General features: G+C 39.1%; 1 protein-coding gene across 3 annotated transcripts in view; it reads left to right on the top strand.

Moving 5' to 3' along the window:
* LOC145484580 (nuclear valosin-containing protein-like) overlaps positions 1-20145 on the top strand; it is a 27492-nt gene extending 7347 nt beyond the window's left edge. For all 3 annotated transcript variants that reach the window (XM_081463170.1, XM_081463172.1, XM_081463173.1), the window contains 21 exons: positions 141-237; positions 828-948; positions 1760-1886; positions 2434-2606; positions 3371-3512; positions 4075-4274; positions 5027-5128; positions 5918-6035; positions 6517-6658; positions 7189-7326; positions 8218-8348; positions 9045-9124; positions 10325-10447; positions 11671-11775; positions 11935-11997; positions 13303-13425; positions 14589-14688; positions 15503-15609; positions 16269-16345; positions 17354-17540; positions 19925-20145. In XM_081463170.1, the coding sequence (XP_081319296.1) occupies positions 141-237; positions 828-948; positions 1760-1886; positions 2434-2606; positions 3371-3512; positions 4075-4274; positions 5027-5128; positions 5918-6035; positions 6517-6658; positions 7189-7326; positions 8218-8348; positions 9045-9124; positions 10325-10447; positions 11671-11775; positions 11935-11997; positions 13303-13425; positions 14589-14688; positions 15503-15609; positions 16269-16345; positions 17354-17540; positions 19925-19969 (2501 nt within the window). In that variant the 3' untranslated portion in view covers positions 19970-20145. The remainder of the gene's footprint in view (positions 1-140; positions 238-827; positions 949-1759; positions 1887-2433; positions 2607-3370; positions 3513-4074; positions 4275-5026; positions 5129-5917; positions 6036-6516; positions 6659-7188; positions 7327-8217; positions 8349-9044; positions 9125-10324; positions 10448-11670; positions 11776-11934; positions 11998-13302; positions 13426-14588; positions 14689-15502; positions 15610-16268; positions 16346-17353; positions 17541-19924) is intronic.
* The last annotated feature ends 980 nt before the right edge of the window (positions 20146-21125 follow it).

Raw genomic sequence — 21125 nt, forward strand, 5'->3', positions numbered from 1 at the left:
ATTATTGCATCCCTAACTTCAACTGTTTTTATCTGTTAGTGGTCTAATCTAGTCATAGACAGAGGCTTTTAAATCACTCTAAATGATTCCGAAAAGATAATTAATAACTTTTTTAACGTACTTGTACACCTTTTCATTAGTTTATGATGCCATTCTTAAGGAGAAAGAAGAAGACAAACACCTACTGGAACTGGAGGAAAGGTTCCTTCAGAAAAGAAAAAACTCACCCGACTTGAGGTATTTTTAAGTACGTAACTGTGATATTACATGTTTTATTGCTCATAACCTTTTACCTAGTACTCACCTAAAAATCTTGAATTAAATACTCATGTATCAGGAAATTACACTGTGAAAAGGACGTAAGGATCTTATCTTTTTGTCTCTTGAACAATATCTTCCAAGTGAGGCTTTATAAATGAGTGAAATGCCGTTCTTTGCGTAAAGATGTTAAAAGCTTATTAATAAATCTTTTTGTAATGAGAGTGCCATATGAAAACTACAATGCTTCCAGATGAGTTGTCAATCAAGTCAATCAAGACTTTTTTATCCAGGATAAAGATTAAAGCTACAAGTTCATGGGGCCGTGCACTAAAATAAAAGAAAAAATAATAAATACTGTTAAATCTACTATTATTACAATTAATTCCAAAATATGTTCTAAAAATATGTTCCAAACAATATACTCTATTAAAATATTAATATTATTTTGTTTATCTTTGCCAATATTAAATATAGAAACTGACCCTTGTACCAAAATAATTCCTAGAAGAAATTTCTCGTTAGCAACAAGTACAGCATTTTACGTGTGCACATTTTTCTGTTGTCAGAGATCTTAAAGATAATAACGATGACGAAAGTGAGGATGAAAAGGAAAGTGATGATAAAGGTTCACAGTTATTCAGTGACAGTGAATTGTCTCTGGGAGATGAACCATTAATGGAGATGCAAGTGAGTTTAGATAGCTTGTTTAATTAATACTTTGAATAATAATTATTTGAGATGTTTATCTCTTAAATGGAGCAAGACTTCACAGACTATTTGACATTTAAACAACTAGTCTGAGTTTTTATGAGCAAGTAGTCAACCTAGTATAGCCAAGTTGACTGTCGCTAGGAAACAAGGGCAAGTAAACTATTGACAATTATATTTATTGTGTTAATAGACACTGTAAAGAGCCTCAAGGAAACTTAAATATTTTCTCCTTTTAAGTGCAACACATATGTGATTGTGTTCCATCAGTGAGTACTTATAGGTAACAATGATGAGAGAACCAATCAGATTTTTGTGGATTTCCAGTAGAACATGCTATATGTCTACTTATTAGTGGTAGTATACGAAGTGCAATGTTCCTGATATTCTAGAAAATTTTGAGTTGATTACAAAAATTGTGTGATGGGAACTGAACAATTTGCAAAATCAGGGATTCTCTTATCTACTCATGGCAATGTTTTGTTGGTGTCCTTTTAGAGATGGTACATTTTGTAAGGCTTATACCACAGGTAACCCAAGTGCAGTGTAAGAGTTTGTACGGAGAACTATGGCTGAAATATAACAGTTTGTATGGAGTTTAGAAGATGACTTTGAAATTGATCAATGTAAGGGTAATTCACTGAATAATGACTTTTAATCCAAAAAAAACCCAGTGGTGCCATTTCTTCTGTAAGGCTTGTACAGCATATAAAGAATTTCATTATAATTACCGTTTTCCCATATCAAGCTTTTTGCCATATCAAAATTTCTTGCAAAATGTTTTCTGTAGGATACTAACATGATGAATCAGTCCATGCAATCAATGTACAAGATTACAAGTTCACAACAAACTTCTGAAGATGAGGGAGACTTTGAACAGGCAATAGAACCTTCTAAATCAAATCAAAAGAAGGAAGGTAATTAAAAGGCATAATTAATTAAAGAGAATTAAAAGTTGCCTCCATCAGTTCGGAGCTAAATAATCCATGTTTTTTTTCTGGTAGATGTGTTTTTCTACTTCACACATGTACTGTACCTTCCATTAAGTTACTACTATCCATCAATCCTAGTAAATTATTTTTCAACTACTGCAAATTTTAATTTCCCCCAAATGAGTCATGTCTAATTTTATAGTTGTTGACAGGAATAACAAAGATCATCAATAGAGAAATATATTGTCCTAATAGGTGTGCCACTAAATTTTTGAAACTAGGCTTAAGAGAATGTTTGCAAATCAGCAGGAGAATTATTAATTTTAGCTTGTGACATATCACTATAACTCTTGGCTTTAACCACAGTGCTTATTCCAAAAGAAAATTGTTGATTGTGAAATAAATACAGTTGTGGGATACAGTTCTGGATACTGCACAATTTTTTTTTTCTCAGACAGGTAAATGTAACCAATGTCAACAAGGTTGTCCAAAGTGTTCATTAAATCATAGTTGCTTCACTTATCTCTTCCAGATACAGCTTCTCCAGACAGCAGCTTCCTTCATACTGATCAAAGTCATTCAGCAAGTTTAAATGCATCATGTCAAAATGAAGAGGGGTCATTGAGCAAGATTGGTACGTCTGAAGAACCCCAATTATCAACACAAGATAGCAAATCTCAAAATAATCCAGCTGAACTGCCATCTGTGAGTACATTACTTTCATTGTGCAGTTCCAGAAATATCCATACTACTCCCACAGAAGAGATAGGAATTTCCTGAGGGGTGGAGGTTAGGGGTGGGGGTGGGGGGGGGGGGGGGGGACTGTATAATAAAGAAAGGTGTAAAGCTTAATTACAATTTCCAGAGGAGTTGGGAGGGGGGTCCTTAGAAAAAATCCCTTCTGTAGGGGAGGTATGGATATTTTCTGGAACTACACATTGTTTTGTTTGATACTTTCAAATCTCTGGTAGTAAACACCTGTTTCTAAATTTGCGTTTAATTTATAGGTTCATACAAAATAAAGTACATGTAATCATCTGATAGGAGGGAACTTGCAAGCTATTGTGGCGTCATGTTTAGTATACTGAACACCGGGTTAAAGTATTCAGGTTTCAGCCAGAACAGTGTGGTTGTGGTGGGCTCTTGTGCCAAGATACATAATTTTTACAGTGGCTATCATCAATAGTTATCTGTACGTGGGACCTGTGTAATAGAGTAGTGTGTAAAAGTAGTGTGTATCATAAGGTAGTGATAAACCCAACAGGTAAGGTAAATCTATTCCAATCCTAGCAATTGAAAGCACTGGTTGTTAACTGGGATTTCTGTTGCTCAGTGATACACAAAGTACTGAGTACATTTTCCCCTTCCCCTTTATGAAGTGATGTTAACTGGGCCCTCCCTCCCAACTGGCATTTGTTGGTGAGAAAGGTGCTTATTGTCATTACTGACTGCATTTACCTTTGTTTCAGAGGAGTAAGTCTGATATAGGAGGGAAAAGAAAAAGGAGAGTCTCTGAAGGAGAAGGGAGAAAAACAGGGACAACACCCAAGAAAACAAGGAAAAGTTTGCAGAAGAATGCCAAGGAAAATGAAAAACAGGCTGAAGATCCTGGTAAATAGTTTTATTATCCTGCAATTCTTAGCATGTAATTCCTCCTCAGAAACTAAATACAATTAGCAATGTCTCAATGTGCCAACTTATTATCATGATTACCAGAACTAACAGTGAAATAAAGGACTAAAAAATATTGTGTGGCTGGAAGGGTCAAAAGTCTCCTTCCAACACTGACTCCCCCCCCCCCCCCCCCCCCCTGCACCCCAGCTCTGCCCAAAGCAGCAGAAACCTTTGGGGCCTATCCCAAAACAGTATCAGTTGTTAAATCCATTTGAGAAACTAACAATGCATCGACTACAGTCATAAATTGGAAGAGACTGATGGCTCGTGAATGCCAGTACATATCTCCAGATGACTAGGATTGTTACTACCACCCTGGAGTAGGATTGTAGTCTTGTAGGTATTGTTTCAACAAGTTACCTTTTAACTTACCAATGTTTCACTCCTGGGCCGGGAGATTAAAAGTTCCTTGCCAAAGAAATACCACCCATAAGGCCTCCTCCAGGTATCCCCTATGTAATGTAGTTTAATTCATGTGTATGTGTCTTCATTTGTTCAGATTTTGAGCCAGCTCAATCATCAGTGAAATTTTCAGACATTGGAGGTTGTGACAATACTGTGGAACAAGTATGTAAACTGCTGGTTCACATGAGGCACCCAGAAGTGTTCCGCACCCTTGGGGTGACCCCACCCAGAGGGTTCCTCCTTCATGGTCCTCCTGGCTGTGGCAAGACCTTGTTAGCTCATGCTGTTGCTGGGGTAGGTTCACACTGCATTTCTAGATATGCTTACAAGTTGAGTTTTATGTACTCAGAGTTGAAACAGACATATTTCCTTTTGTGTTCAGTTCTTTTCACATTTGATCAGGAAACATCAGAGGTTCATGGTAAAAAAATGCAGCTCTGATTATCCAGCTCTACAAAGATCTTTATAGTGTCTCTAATTGATTACTACTCAGTTCTGAACTTTTTAATAAAAGTAACAATCAATAGAAGAGACTAAATGGATTTTTCAACAGTAAGCTACAATTAATCACCAGGATGAGTTTTTACGGAAAATGTTTGTTTAAATATCCATTTTCTGTGGAATCACTTTGTCATTAATAGTCTTGTATACGTAGGTACAAACCTCTTCTAGCTGACACACCCCCCCCCCCCCCTTCCCCAATAATGTGGCACTAACAAATAGTTTTGACCACATAAAATTATATATTAATCACTGACTCCTTGTATGTAAGTAGACACTTTTCTGGCTGTAAAATTGTCTGTCTATCAGACATTTGACTGTACTCATCTTACCTTTCATTTGCATCCAGTTCATTTGAATCTTGTGTTGTTATGTCGATGAGCAAAATACATAATCCGGAAATAATCTTCCTACAAATAATAAAAGATTTAAAAGTATTGTAATGAAAAAGGATTAAAACAAGCAATTTGAATCATTGAGTCAGTTTTTATAGCAACACAGTGCAGTGCCAGTTACGCATTACGCATTGAACTGTTTGTCACTAGGAGTTGGAAATGCCGTTCATAAAACTTGCAGCCACGGAGATTGTTTCAGGAGTGTCTGGAGAATCAGAACAGAAAGTCAGAGAGCTGTTTTCACGAGCTGTGGTAAGGAAGCAATCAGAGATAAATACTGGGGTGCATGATACCTCCTTGTTATAGATAGCAGTTTTGGTTCCTGTCTTCTAAAGGCACATATATTTGCTAATACAGTCAGCTCTTTAATGTAGACTGTCCTAGTTCTAGAATGACAAGATACTGTCATTTTAAAAGCCAGTTTTAGCTAGAAAATGTTTTTGACTATGACTGAGACATGTTACTTCAATGCCAGGACTTCACATGCATCATAATATGCCAATAGCACCCATAACAACCTGCTCAAATCTAAGCCTTTTGAACAAAGGTCACGCTAGAATTTTGAGAACTCATGACAGGGAGATTATTTTAAGTAACAGACAGACAGACATACAGACTGAACGACCGACTGACCGACCGACAACCTTTATTCAAGCATGATAAAAATTAAAGCTCAGTAGCTTATGGCAGCATGCCCCGGGGAGGGGGTTACTTTGGGAATTTCTGGGTGGGGATGTGCCGTTGGGACCCTAGAACCCTTAGCCTATACCAGAGCTAGTTCAGCCATACCCTTCACAGCAGCACATACCTATATAGCCCATATATGGCAGTGTTCCCCCTGGGCATCATGCATGATAAAATTAAAATTAAATTAAACTTCGTACAAAGTATGTGTATGATAGGTACAATATCTAAGTAAAGTAATTGTAAGTACATACAGTTAGTGCTGTATGAATTGTGGTAGAAATTAAGCAAGGAGATCTAAGTTTGTGAAGTAACTGGCAACCAAATTTACTATAGGACTGTTTATTTCTCCTTCAGGCCAATTCTCCATGTGTGTTATTCCTTGATGAAATAGATTCCATCACACCAAAGAGAGAAACAGCTTCCAAAGACATGGAAAGAAGAATTGTCTCACAGCTTCTTACTTGCATGGATGGTTGGTGGAATAATTACTATTTCAATCAATAACTAGAAAAACAAATTGTATGTTTAAAATGCAGGAGAGGATATAAAGGAAACTTCAAGGCAAAAATATGCAATTCCAGTTTGAAGACAAAATCACCTTGCTTGTAATAATTTAACTATGATTTTCTAACTGACCAGAAAGTTTAAAACAAGTGAACCTTCACAGCCTCTCTTGGAAGGGCTAAATGTAAAAGGATTTGTTTGAATTTTTTTAAATCTAGACAGCATTAACTTATAAATCATTTAACATTTAGTTAATTTTAGAAATAATTAGGGGTTTTTTTTGATTTCTTGAAATAGGAACTAAAGAGTACAGGGGCTCTAAATAGAAATGGCACAATTTGGTTTATATGGAACTTTATAATTCTGCAAGACAGCGATGGGATGTTATGCCGACAAAATTCTTGTACTTTTGGTGCAGCTCCTCACTGTTTGTATTCTTTGCCTTTTAGACTTGAACAGCAATCCAGATGCTCATGTGTTGGTTATAGGGGCAACTAACAGACCTGACTCACTGGACCCTGCTCTGCGACGTGCTGGTCGGTTTGACAGGGAGATCTCAATGGGTATACCAGATGAAAAAGCCAGAGAAAGGTTAGGGAACTTGAGTGTTTATCATTCCTAAAATGTAATGTTAAAACGAAAAGCAGCTTGTAAGAAAGAGTCATCCAGTCTCAGCTAGTGAGTTTAGTGTAAAATTACTGACACTGACACTGAAATACCAGTATTCATTGTTTAGAATTTGTTTTAGTCAACTAAATTGTTAAAGCTTAAGTGCTCTTCGGTTGGTGACGGCTTTGGACAACAATTCAAGAGATCATGCTTCAGGCCTTGTTTCTATTTTCTAAGTTGCAAAGACAACAAATTTTTGCCGTGCCTTCTGTACTTTCTAGCATAATGGGTACTAGCTAATAATTTGTAAGGGCAATCTAGCAAAATACCATTGGCAGCAATAGTTCTTTTTGATTAAAATTAATAGTATGGCAGGTGAAGTTAACTTCTATCCTGTTCAACCAGTTAGCTTCTAAAAGCTCAACTAAATATCACAAGTGAATTAATCATTAGAAAAATCAAATGCTTATGATAAATAGGTTTTATGTTTCTTTTTTTGTATTCTTCTGCAGGATTTTGAGAGTTCTGAGTCAGAAGTTAAGACTTGAAGAAGACTTCAGTTTTACCTTATTGGCTCGACTCACCCCTGGGTTTGTTGGTGCAGATCTCATGTCACTGACAAGAGAAGCAGCTTTGATTGCAGTGAACAGGTACAATACTTCAACAATACTTCCATTAGACTATTTGCAGTGAGTATTTTCTCTGAGGATCTAAGGATCAGCTATTTCTGTAAACACAAATGTAGAAAGGCAGTATGGATGAAAAGGGTTTGGTTCTTGTGGATGTGGCACATGCATCTTGCTCCAATCCCTTCTTGTCCCAAACCCCTGCCCTTTTCTCCTTTGGTGATTGTGAGAGGAAAACAGACTGTACACTCCCCGGGGGGGTACTCCCATATAAAAAGGATGGGGGTACTTGTCGTTCCTTTTATGGGCTAAAAAAGTAGTATCTCTTACGGTGTTCAGCCTCAAAAGGTCCACAGCGGGGGCTTTTGCAGTAAAAACTTTTTAGGGTATTAAGCTGGAGAAATATACAGGAAATAGTGTTTTGTTTTAGAATTGGTACCACTTAGGGGTGAAAAAAGCTATGCCCACAAAACAGGATCTCGTTACCTCTTAGGGGTTCTTTAATTTGCGATGAGCACCCCATCCTTTTCATTTGGGAGTTCCCCCCCCCCCCCCCCCCACCCAGAGTGTACACTGTCTACATTTTGTCCTTGTAGGATTTTAACCAATAATGTTTAAAATCCAGGTTTCAGACACTTCTTATTTCTTGCTAGGTTTGGGTTACCACTTAGTTTTGGTTTACACAGGAACATTGTAATTAGGACTAGCCAGCAGCTAAGCTTGTCACTCATCACACATCATTAGCAATGGTGACAGTTGACTATTACATGTTTATAGCTGTAGCTGGTTGCCATATCCTGCAATGATGGCTTAACTAAGAAGCCAATGGCATTCTTTGAATTGTGTCTAGCTTATGTGATTTAGGATATTTATGAGTAGGTTTCCCCATTATTACTGACACTTGATTACTGACAGGATATTTCAGGAACTTGAAAGGAATGCTCAAAGCAAATGTACAAATGACGAGGTTGTGGAGAGCAAGACTGGTGAACAAACAGGATCTTGTGAGGATGCAAACAAACTATCAGTTGCCAGGTCATTTAGTGGTAAGTACTACTAAGCAAGTACTGATTAACAATTAGACCACAAGGCTGAGTTTTCTGTGGGTAAAGAAGTGGAGCCGAGTTGACTAAGAGGGTGAATAGTTGTTTAGAAGGCACTCTACCATCTGCTATCTGATTGGTTGAGCTACTTGTACACTTTCAGCCATTAGAGTGCATTTTCTTGTTTCGCTGCTGTTTCGAGGAGGATTTATAAATGATACTAGATAATTAATTTCCAAGAACCTAAAGACAGGAAATTGATCATCCTTCAACTTCAAAGTCGCAAAGTCTTTCAATGAACTGTTAACAGCTGCAAGTTTCAAATAACTAGTCAGTCTGCATGCATTTGTGCTGAAGCATGAACTAAATACTTCTTAATATGTAGACAAATATATGGAAGTTGTTATTTGAAAGACTATTCATTTTGCTCTGGATTACTATGAGGTGATAGTTGATGAGGCCTTTGGCGTGAAATTGAGAGCAGATAATCTATTAATTAACAATTATTATTAATTAAAATTCCCCTGTGTAGCCAATCAGATTACTTCCATGCACACCTGATAGTCGGTCAGTGGGTTAAACTTATGGTAATGTCTGTCAAGTCTCATTCATGTGCAATGTGTTCGGAAAATAATGAGTGGTCGCTCAAGAAATGAATCAGCGCAAACTGGATTGTTTACATCTTATTTAACACTACAGTTACTGAATGGCTGAGAGAGCATTCACCACTAACAGAAGATGAACTACAAAAACTCTGTATTAGCATGGATGATTTCAAGGTGCTGAATAACTTGTTGTATAATTAAGTCAAATTATTCTCGCATTTCGATTGGTTTTTACTTATGATCTGTTGGAGGACAGACGTAGATGACGTCATAAGCGTTTGTTTCTGTTTCTTTATTATATAAAACAAATAGATTCCATGTTGCTGTACATTTGTTCGGTAATAAATCATAGGAGGTGTCAAATATTTGGCAAGCTGAATCTTGAATTTCCAAATATAAACAGTCAATTTTTGGCAGGCCAAATCTTGAATTTTCAATATCTTTGGCAAACCAAAGCTCATCTCAAGTGGTAAATTAAAGACTTTGGGAGATGGCAAGATTTTTATCTTGTTTTAGAAGCTGAGACTTTGTTACCCTTGGAAAAGAAATTTGAAACTCAGAGAAAGTGCAAAAAATCCCAGATGGCAAGATTCCAGTGTTATTTAGTTAAAATTCTCATGTTGATAAGTTAATAAAGGTGGTGAATTTTAAGCTTGGTAATGAAATGTGAAGTTGAATTAATCAACATGGCACGAGCGTAGGACAAAGAAAAATTCTGAGTCCCCGACAGGAATCGAACCCATGACCTTCTGAACACTGGGCGGGTGCTCTATCCACTGAGCTACGAGAACTCATGGAGAGCATTTAACTGAGTTCATATATGACAGGTGTCCTGCATACTGCTAGGATCAACGCTATCGAAGTCATTGTGAGTGGTGATAAGTTAATAAAGGTGGTGAAATGACCTTGCTCTCCATGAGTTCTTGTAGCTCAGTGGATAGAGCACCCACCCGGTGTTTGGGAGGTCATGGGTTTAATTCCTGCTGGGGACTCAGAATTTTTCTTTGTCCCACGCTCGTGTCATGTTGATTAATTCACCTTCAAAATTCTCATGCTTTTGATCAACCATTTGCCCCCTTGTGTTTAAACCTACTAGCAATCCTGGAAAGGGTTTATTCCTTTGTGACAGTCGCATTATTCACAAGTTAAAGTTATTTTAATAATTGAATGAAATAAATATAGAAGCTTAGCGACACCTGTGGGTAGAGGCAATAATTTATACAGCATGCATTGTGTGCCTAAGTTCTAGATTTGAACTATCCTTTTGCACGCGGTGCGTGCCTATGATCCTAGCTAACAGGTACAACTTGTTGGTCACTAAGACATGATATATGGAATTAAAACTACATTTTCTATTTCGTAAACGTTCTCCAGGCAGCGTTACTGATAGTTCAACCGTCAGCCAAAAGAGAAGGGTTTGCTACCATCCCTGATGTAACATGGGAAGATGTCGGAGCACTCAAGAATGTCAGGGAAGAGCTTACCATGGCTATATTGGTAAATATTCTTGTAGGAAAATACAGCGGGTCACAAAGATGTGGTATTACCAGGGTGGCCGTATTAAAGGTGTCCTTGTAATAAGAAAAGGACTGAATGAGCTTTTGTTCAGGTCCGTAGAAAGTGGCGTAATAACGAGGTGGCTGTATGAACGGGGTGGCAGCAAGGCAGGGTTCCAATGTATAGAAGGACTGCAGCCACGATAAATCAACGTAAAATTCAAACGTTCTCTGAGTAAAATTATTGTAAAACCACAAGCTTTAAATTGCTTAAACTACAGTCTTCAATGGCTGTAATGATAAAAGAGTTGCTAAAATTTCTAAAATAATACTCGGATAAAAAGAATACAATAGAATAAAAGTATGGAATTTTACTTAACAGAAGGCTGTATTGTCCTTGAAGCGGACAGAAGTTCTTTTGTCGTTATGATTTGTATTTTTTTGTAGTTATTTTAAAACAATGTCCAGGAGAAAAAAGGCGTTGTTCGCGTGCGACACAGACAGTCTATACCTGTTGGTTTGTATAATGACATGGTCACAGGCTCTCTTCAATAAGCTATGATGTTTTGTGTTTACCCAAATACATGTTGTAGTGGAAGGCAGGGAGGTCAAATATCTAGTGCGCTGGACTCCGGGTCATTTGTATCATTTGTATTTGTATCTGCTAATTCTGCAGTTTTTTCCTGCTTTGCAAGCTTTTATTTTAGAGGCTGATGTTTAATAGCCCATCTTACAGCTGTGTGCAGAGTGATCAGGCCTTTGAACAGAAACGAGGCTGGGGTTGACTTTGTTGTGAGACCAACCTTGCTACTTTTCAAATTTTAATTATTCTGTTTTCATCACAAGGTGAACCCTTATCTCGCTTCCATGCAGAGGCCAGGCGACATTTCACAGAATTGTTGAGTGGTATTTATACCTAATCGTACCTTTTAGGTTCGCTTCGGCGGCATACCACGCGAGTTTGGTCAAGCCATGGTTCGTATGTCGAGTCAAAATAACCATCCAGGGCGAGACTAAACGAGCCTGACATGCCACCGAAGCGAACCAAAAAGGTATGAATAGGTATTTACTGTACCAAAATTCGGTCAAGTTAGCATGATATCGTAGCCAAATCAGGTCAGTAACTTGATATGGCAGGATATCAGGACAGTAGACACGGCTTCTGATGTGAATTTGGATACGGTAAATTGTAAAATCTTAGTTCATAACTTGTTTGTCTGTCAGGCCCCTGTGAGATACCCTGAAGAGTTCCAAGCTTTTGGCCTCACTCATCCTCCTGGCATTCTATTGGCTGGACCACCGGGCTGTGGAAAAACTCTTCTGGCCAAGGTATGCAAAGAGCAATTCGTTTGTTTATTCTTTCGTTTGTTCACTCGTCCGTCCGTTCAGTCGGTTGTTCGTTGGTTCGTTTTTTCCCTGTTGCTCTTGCTGCTATTCACCTACAAATTGCCCACAGCATGTTCATAAGTTATGTTTTTGCTTTTTCAGGCGATAGCTAATGAGTCTGGAATCAACTTTATCTCAGTGAAAGGACCGGAACTTCTAAACATGGTGGGATAAGATGCTCTGAATAAGAAAATAACGAAGCCTTTTTGCTGTATAAATATGCAGTCCTAGGGGTGATTTTATGCTTCCTAAACTTTGCAGTTGATCCAAAAAACATAATTCGTATCATACTGGTTTCACAGACTAAACTATGGGTGCAATCCCCAAAACTTATCGCTATTTGGCCGCCGACACGATGCGACTTGCCTCCGTGCATACGCCACCGTTTACTCGACTGAGGACCTTGGCGGAGAGGGTGGGGTGGGTGGTGGTGGTTTAAGGTCAAAACGTTGATCCCTTGTCTTCCATTAATAAATTTAATTGTTTCTTTGAAAATTGTCACAGAACGTTACCGTTGATGGGTAAAGATAACCCTTGTTCCCTGAAAATAATGAAACAATCCTTGTTGCCTTGAAACAAAAGACCATGTTCTCTTGTTCTCAGAAAACCCTATATAGCTTTCATGATTTCTCACAGTTGTCGCCGGTTCCTCGCTTTTGCTTTGAGTTTTACCTAGGTTACTTCCTTTAACTTGGGCACTGGAAAAGTTTTTTCTTTCTATAGTCTATACTGTGTTATAAACAAGTGATCTTTCAGGACGCAGGTAGTCGTAGATTGCTTTTCTTGCTAACGGCATTTGTAAAGCCCACATGACATTTCAGTGTTGTGTCGGGTACCGATAGGTGCCGACAGAAAACAGTCATTTATTCACGCTCTGATCTACTGACGGTGTAAGCCATTGGTGTCGTGAAGAATCACTACATTCTTGTTTGAATTACTTTGTGCTCAAGTCCCCGGGGGAGGGTTACTTCCGTAAAGTTTGGATAGGTGTGTGCCGCGAAGGGTCTTAAACCTTGACCCTGTTTAAATATGAAGCAAATGAAAATTGATACCCTATTAAAGGACCAAACTCAAAAAATGACATCCTCTTCAAGGGAAAAACAAACACTAAGAATAGCGTGAACGGTCCAACTTTATTTGGTTTCTGTAGCATTGGAAGTTAACCGAAGGTTCAGTTTTGACAGTTCATTTCTTTTTCTTTTAGCCGGGCATTTGATACAATTTAGGTACCCTATCTAAGGATCACACCGGGAACGCAATGCTAAACAGGGGCAAAAATGATACCCTATTTAAGGATCAAGAGCCTCAAAAATCCTTACCCTATCCCGCGGCACATACCTGTATAGCTCATATGTGAGAGTACCCCCGCAGGGGTTCAAGTGTTCCTAGCTGGAACCCTACAGAGACAATAGTCATCCTTGGGAGTGAAGAAGACCTTCAGTGACACTCTAGTTTGGTTCTACATTTCAGTATGTTGGCGAGAGTGAGCGGGCCGTCAGACAAGTGTTCCAAAGAGCCAGGAATTCCGCCCCATGTGTGATCTTTTTTGATGAACTGGATGCACTGTGTCCGAGGAGATCTGACAGCACCGAGGTAACCTGGCACTAGTTTATTTTTAAGAAATACATCAAACACGAAAGACCGTGTTTTGCTACATTTCCAGACATCGAGAAGAGAGTTGAAAATACGATACGCTGGAGACTATTTTTAACGAACTTCGAGGTGTTTGAAAATGTGGTCAAACACTGTCATGAGCGTTTGATATATATTCGCAATCGAAGCGAAAACTAAGGAGAAAATGGAGAAACAAACTCGTAAGATCAGATATCCGAACACCGTGACGGTCATGATTTCCTTTGTTTAAACTTGATGGATTGTGGATGAGTCTAAAACAGGACAGATAACACAATCTATCTATTAACTCACTATCCAGCTGATGTTATAGTTTATTTTGCCAATGGTAAACAAAACATGTTGGGACACTTATGAACTGGATGTTGATTTATCCTCTGGGTATTTTAAACAACTAGACCCTGGCGCTTTCTTAAAATGAATCTTTTACTTCCAGTTTCTTTAACTGGCATTTGTAAAGCTCACATAACATTTCAATGTTATGTTGGGTACCGATAGGTGCCAACAGAAAACGGTCATTTCTTCAAATTAAATTGTACTGACGATTAAAACCGTCGGTGTCGTGAAGAATGACTACATTCATTTATGTTTGAATCAACTTGTTACTGTTCCTCGCTGTAACCTCGAAGCAGAGTTTTCCACTTGTCGCTCTTGAGAGTCCGACTCGTCCCCAGTCGTTTTCATACAAAAAACGCAAGGCGAGCAAGGGGTAAGGGGAAGGCTTTCTCCCTACCCATCTCACCCAGCGCTCCCACCTCGCCCCGTGCCGCGCACTGTATGGAAGAAGACTTGGGACGAGTCCGCTATAGGGAGTGACCAAACTGATTAATGTTGCATTCTTCTGACTGTAATTGCATTGGAAACGTGAGGGTGCTAAACGGGTATAGCGTGAAAAGGGAGAGTTCACCTTGGTACAAGTTTTGTGTAAAATCATATTGCTATTTCACATGATTAAATCCCAGCCATGAAAAATGACGGTTTACGGCTATTCATTAGATGACGTTTAGGAAGAAAACGTTTTTTTTTTAATTTCACGCCCTCAGAATGTCAATCACAGCTTTACGAAAACACCCCTTCACCAACCTCATGGATGAGTCTAATAGTATTATTGTTTTGCTCTCAAGTCGGGTGTAAGCGTACGAGTCGTGAATCAGTTGCTAACTGAGATGGACGGACTGGAGGCAAGAAAACAAGTGTTCATCATGGGAGCCACCAACAGACCAGGTGAGATTTAGGACTTATGACACGAAGTGGCTTCCTCCGCTGAGGGGAAATCTTGACGTAACTCTAGGAAACTCATATGTAGGAGACTGGGGATGAGCGATTTTTCCCCTTTGTTTCCCAGTCCTTTTGACGATCATCTTTCCTGATTCCTAAATTCCCGTTTGAGTCGCCTGCGGGATAGAAAGAACGTAAAAGGTCATCTTTAGGATGTACAAAATGACCTTCAGATCGATAGAAACATGGTACTCCGTACAAAGAAGCCAAAGAAGTAATAATTAACCAAAAACAAACAAGGATGGTTTAAATTGGGGAAGATTGGAACAATTACTGTATGGACGAGATAAACGTTACCTACGTTGAACTTAGAGTAAGTTTTCTGTCGCTCAACTTGTTAGTAGAGTGCTTTTATTATGGCCGTCTAATGCACTTGAAGGGTAGCCCTTGCTTCTCCCCTATTTTTTTCGCTCGCCGTTTTTCGCGCTGTGCCTCAACTAACTGAACGCCTGGAAGAGCTACTTGAAGGGGGTGGGGGGAAGAGGGGAGGGGGGGGGGGGGGACTCCTGTTGGAGCCAACTTCACCGGGCATGTCTATAGGCGTAGAGAAATAATCTTAGGTTACCCAGGTCAAATGTTGGTTTTGGACCCAAACAAAGCTTTCGACCTTGTGTACACCGTAATGGCCATTTATTTACCCTTAGAACCTATGTTGTTTTATTGACCACCCAAAATCTCATTGAGAACTACCATGGAAAGAAATGTATGGTAAGCAAGTAGGGAGAGTTTAGAGTTGTTCACTTTTGCTCTGTTTTTGTAGATATCATCGACCCTGCTGTTCTAAGACCTGGTCGACTTGATAAAGTGCTGTTTGTTGGTCTACCGAACACAGAAGACAGGGAAGACATCTTAAGAACGCTAACCAAGGTGCGCAGGTCGATGTAATATACTGAGTTCATTGCAATGGACTGGATATAACGAGGTTTTTACGGTCTTACGTTCGACTGCGCTTTGTTTTTGTAGATCCTTCCGTAATTTCTCGTCAACGGCTCCGGTTTACATATTGAATCTCAAATTGTATAAAACCCGTCCGAGTGCTTATGTCACATTCCGTGTGGGCACACTGGTGGATAAGATTACACTGGGTCAGTTTATGTCGTCTTTATTCAGCATTCTTTTTTAAGGCGTGAAAATTTACTAAGCTCTCAAGAAGGCCCAGAAGAAGCAGGGGCCCTTTCTCGAAAGTCCTGGTACCATCCGGTCCCGAAAAGCTGCTTTTTTGTTTGCCTTGTTCACATTTAAGATCGAGATATTAATAACTTGGAAATTCACACAATTAAAAATATTAAGAAACGATACAGAATGGGCCGGTTTAAAGCTAAAACCCACAATGTTATTCCTTAGATTTAGATCTTAAAATATGACTTCAGGTGCGTTAAGTTACGAGGGCTTTCGAGAAATGGGCCCCAGTTTAGTAGGATTTTCAGCGTTACTTTTTTTTAGTAATTTCTTTGTCAGTTCCCTTAATCGTAAAGTTTAACGTCAGTGACTGATTTTTCCTCTGTATTTTACTGTTGTTTTTTTAGGACGGGAAAAAACCGGTCCTACTGCCTGATGTTAGTATCGCAGATCTTGCGCGTGACGAAAGATGCGAAGGTTTATCGTAAGTATTTATTAGTTAGCTGTAACCTGCTGTATTTCTTCTTTAGACATAGACGTAGTTTATTTTACTTGGTGGCACACTTAGCTATGGTTTTGGTGCGTTCCATAGAGTTGATAAGCAGAGTTTACAGGACACATCATTTAGTTTACAGGTGCGCTAAGAATACAAAATAACAACGTAAAAATGCACAGTTGGGAATAAGGAAAGTTCAGCAACAGCGTTTAGACAATTTTTTCGAAAAAAGCATTTAGAAAAAACTCACATTATTCGTGCAAATAAGTTTCCGTGCTTATGGTTGGGAATAACTTGTCATTTCTTCTTAGCTTCAAATGTGTGTAGCTCAGTTTTATTGAACGTTTATGTACCTATGATCCACAGGGAGAGGAAAGGAGTAAGTTCATTGAACGTGTTGCCAGATTTTTTTTTATCCGGCAGTTATTCAGTCACGTTTTCTATTGAATTTTGCTGTAACATTAGGGAACTTAAGCAATGACGATGGTGACCCGGAAGACAACGCCTAGTAAAAAGTGAATGTATATTTAACCTGAATTTTGCAGTTGTCTAGATCTGTTCAGTACGCCAATCGTTCTAAAAACGTGCTCAAGCTAAATATGCAATGACTGCGTTCTATTCCATGTAAAAATATTAAAAATTAGCCGTCGTCGTGCGCGTTCTTCAGTCTACGCAGAATTTGGTCATTTCACGTTCTTATTTCGCACAGGACGGCAAAGAAATGTACAAAGATTCAGTTATAACGCACGTGTATAACCATTGTTCTGCTCATGAAACCTTTAGTTTGGTGACGTTCTCGTTGCCGTCGTCGTCGTGGTTTACTTGAGTTCCCTCTCGTGTGTACTTCCGCCGTCTTTGGATTGTGCGTCCTGCCGTCTTTTCTCGAGTCATGTGTACAACTAGTTGCGATCAACTTGTTAGGGTTGCTGATACGGATTTAACGCACCTTGCAGCTAAACGTCGACATTCCACTAATGACAATTTTTTTCTTTGCAGGGGAGCTGATCTCGCAGCACTGGTTCGTGAAGCTTGTATGGCGGCTTTACGAGAATGTATAAATGCGCGCGCCAGTTGTCACGTGTCCATTGAGAACCAGGCTTCTCTTGAACAAAGCCCTCTGGGAGTGGGACAAAGGCATTTTTCTGCAGCTTTTCAGAAAGTAAAGCCTTCAGTAAGCAAAAAGGTAGGAATATGACGTCAGTGCGCATTGAGCTGCCACTTGAAAGGCGTTTCAGGAAAGTTTTAATAGGCCTTATGGAACAAGGTGTATCACACAGTGGACGTCAAAGTATTCTACACTTCCACCCTCTGAGAAGTTTGTAACTAAATAGAGAGTGACAAAAGTGGAAAGGCTGGGGAAAAGGGTTAAAATCTCTGGTTTGTCACAGCATTCCACACTTCCACACGTATAGATGTGTAGAACTAAGATAAAAATGAAACTGTGGAATGATTGGAAAAAAATCAGGAAAACCCTTAGTTTGTCACACTTTTATGTACCTCCCTCATGGAGAAGTGTAGAACTAAGTACAGAATGATAACTCTGGAATGACTGGGGAAAAGATTGTTAATTTCCCTGGTTTATCACAGCATTCCACATTTCTACGCATAGAGTAGTGTGGGATTATATCAAAGTGTAGAATCCAGGGATTTCATGGCCATTACTGGAGTTTAATGCAGAAATGCCCAGTTACTAGCTCATTCATACAAGTTATAGTGATTGTTCTGTCGCCATTCAGTGTGAGTGTTCCACGATTGATCAGCCTCATTTCGATGTAAAGGGAAAAGGTCCCTGGGGACTGGGGACGTTTGTTATTCGCAGCTGACACGAGCTTCAAACTGTTTTATGGCCCTTCCCCTTCCCCCGCATAACTTACACGAGCGCCACGATATGTTGCAACTTTGTTTCCAGGACTTTTCCTCCAAACTTTAGGGAAAAAGCTCTGGGAACGAGCTTGAATATGTCGGGAAAATGTAGCGGGTTTCTCGCCTCCCTCATGATTGGCAGAATTCCCGAGTGTTCCAGCCAATGAAGTAAAAAGTTCGAATCTATTTGCCAATCAGATTCACAAAGCCCTAACATCCGTGGCTGGTGATTTCCTCTGTCAGTTACATGGTTCTCCAAACTTACCACCCGTTACAATTTTTCCCGCCCTTGCCATCAGCTGCAGAGCCGGCTCACACTCCTGGTACTGGTTACAGGTTTTTTTCCCCGCCCTGGCGACAAATTAGAATTTTTTTTCTGTTGTGACCTGGTCTTTTTTCCTCGCGTTTTGTACCGGTAATTTGTTTTGTTTGAAGTTCTGATTGGGGACACAGTCGGCGGCTTTGTTACTGCTTTGGTTTTGTTTTTACCAAATGTAATCGGTCACTGCTCTTTCGAGACTCTCTCAATAGAATGTAAGGATACTTAACGGCAAGTGTCCTTGAGTTGATCGTTTTCTGTATTCTCTATACCTGTCCGCAAGTCAATTTATTTTAAAAGGAATAGATTATGCGCTCGAGATTCTATCACTCAAAGAAATCGAGAGAGAATAATTTAATTGCTTTAGTATAAATCTGCTAGTTGTTCAAAACTTCATCTAATTTTTCCTCACAGACACTTCGAAAACGCAAAGAAAGGGCCGCCATTTTGTTGACTCCACACTGCTAGGCTAGTCACTATTCTTGGTTTTCATGTGACGTAGTCATATTCCAAAATTAGAAATTATCCTTCTGAGGTTTTAGTTTCATCAGATAAAAGACCCTGTAGGAACGTGACGTTTGGCAATGTTTTAGCTCGACAGAGTTCTTCTTTTTTGTAACAGAGCACTCCAAGCTTTTGCGTTGCGTGACATGAAAATGGCGGCCAGAAAAGACTGTCGCGTAGGTCAAAAGACGAGTTATCGCTTTAGTTTTTGTTAAATAAACGGTGCTTGCACTAGAAGAAGCATTTATTTCAATGTGTCGGAGCACTAGAGTAAAAATGTTCGTTTCAATAGCAAAACTCAAGGACGGATGTTTTTGTTATTTTACGGTCGCCATGTTTGTGCCCCTCCGAAGGGCACAAACATGGCGTCTCCATACAAAGCTCTATAAATTTGGATGACACGCTTCTGCGAATAACGGGCGAATGAAAAACAGCAGAAACCTGATTCTTGGCGAGGTTGTTTATATAGCAATCATCTATCATATCCTAGATTCTTGAATTTATTTATTGAATGGTTACGATTTTTAGTTTTGATCACATGACTGGTGAAAACCAAGAATAGAATAGATAGCTAGTAGCGTAGCCAATAAGAGAACGGCATTCGTGATAGAACGCTGGCAGATTTATACTTATAACAGTTAGAGGGAACCTGGACTAAGTTTGCAAAATGTTAGTTGTTAGTCTCTAGCTTGTTTTGATTAAGCTTTAGAGTACAATTTGTTGCAAAACCATCAGATATATTTTAGCGCGCTTAACTTCAATTAAATTTTGAATTGCTGGTTATTTACATATTTTGTTTACATTGCACGTTGCAGCTAATTTTGGCTTTTGCGTTTGCTGCGTTTCAATTCTTTTTTTTAAATTCTGTTCCGTTTTTTCAGGATCAAGCTTTGTATGGGAAAATGAGGACTTTGACGCCGACGTGACGAATGGTTTAGAAGCCGTGACGTTCAAGGAAGATCAGGGCTGATTTTACTTGAATCGAATCAGTTGATTCCAGCTAGACTGGTTCAGTCTTAACAAGTAGAGAATTAGGGACTCGCAGACAAGTATTAAAGGGACACTATCAGCATTTTTAGTATGATTTTGGAAATCTCAAAAACATACATCGATCATTGGAAGCTGAACAATAATGGTTTTATTTTGTAGAGCAGTACTCCGCAAATGATTAAAACCCATTAGGAAGTGAGGATTGACTAACAATGGCGAGGATGGAAACGGATTGTGATAAGGATTTTTGAAAAAGCGTCAGGATGTCAGTTTTTCAAAGGTTCGAGTTTGGGTCGAAAATCGTTGAAATTTTGCAAAAATTTAGGGACCATTTTGTGAGTTTATAACAGTTTTGAGCAAATATATCGTGACAGTGTCCCTTTAAAGATGACGCTATTTATTTGAACATAATGCCTCCTTAAATGAAATATGTTATAAAGTTATTTGAAAGAAAAAAACTGTGTATGATACCAATACAAATACTAAAATGTTTGTGGATATCGTATGGAATAAACAACCTCAGCAAGAAGTTCACGAAGATGCTCTGTGTACTATAGACGATAATGGGAAGAAAGATAGGTTATTGACCAAGCGTGAGGTCAAGATGGCTGGATATTGGCCAAGTTCTTTTTTGCGTGTTTATGGAGCGATACGGAGTCGAGTTCCATCCATGATCCGTCTTGGTCCATAAACACACACAAAAGAGAACAAGGCCAATATATCCATCCATCTTGACCGAACAAGTTTGGTCAATAAAGGCTTTATTATATGGAAAAAGAACACATATTCATTTCCTGAGCGGGCAAGATAGCGCCTGCTCGGGTAGCCAATCACATTGTAGGATTCGGTTCATCTCGCCCGCTCACGGAGCTAGCCCTGTAATTATGTCGAGTAAAGACTGGGCACGAAACAGACACAAATGGCGAGTGTGCGTGTGAACGCGCGTTTTTGATTCACGCACTGAAACAGAACATTCCGAAATTGACTTGAACTGAACAGAAATCCAAATTTACGAGATAGTTTCACGTCAGATCCCGTGTTATTTGTGCCCCACAGGAAAATAAAGCGCCATGTTTGCAATGATCTTAACTG

The sequence above is a fragment of the Orbicella franksi genome, chromosome 4, assembly GCF_964199315.1.
Source record: "Orbicella franksi chromosome 4, jaOrbFran1.1, whole genome shotgun sequence".
Taxonomy (NCBI): domain Eukaryota; kingdom Metazoa; phylum Cnidaria; class Anthozoa; order Scleractinia; family Merulinidae; genus Orbicella; species Orbicella franksi.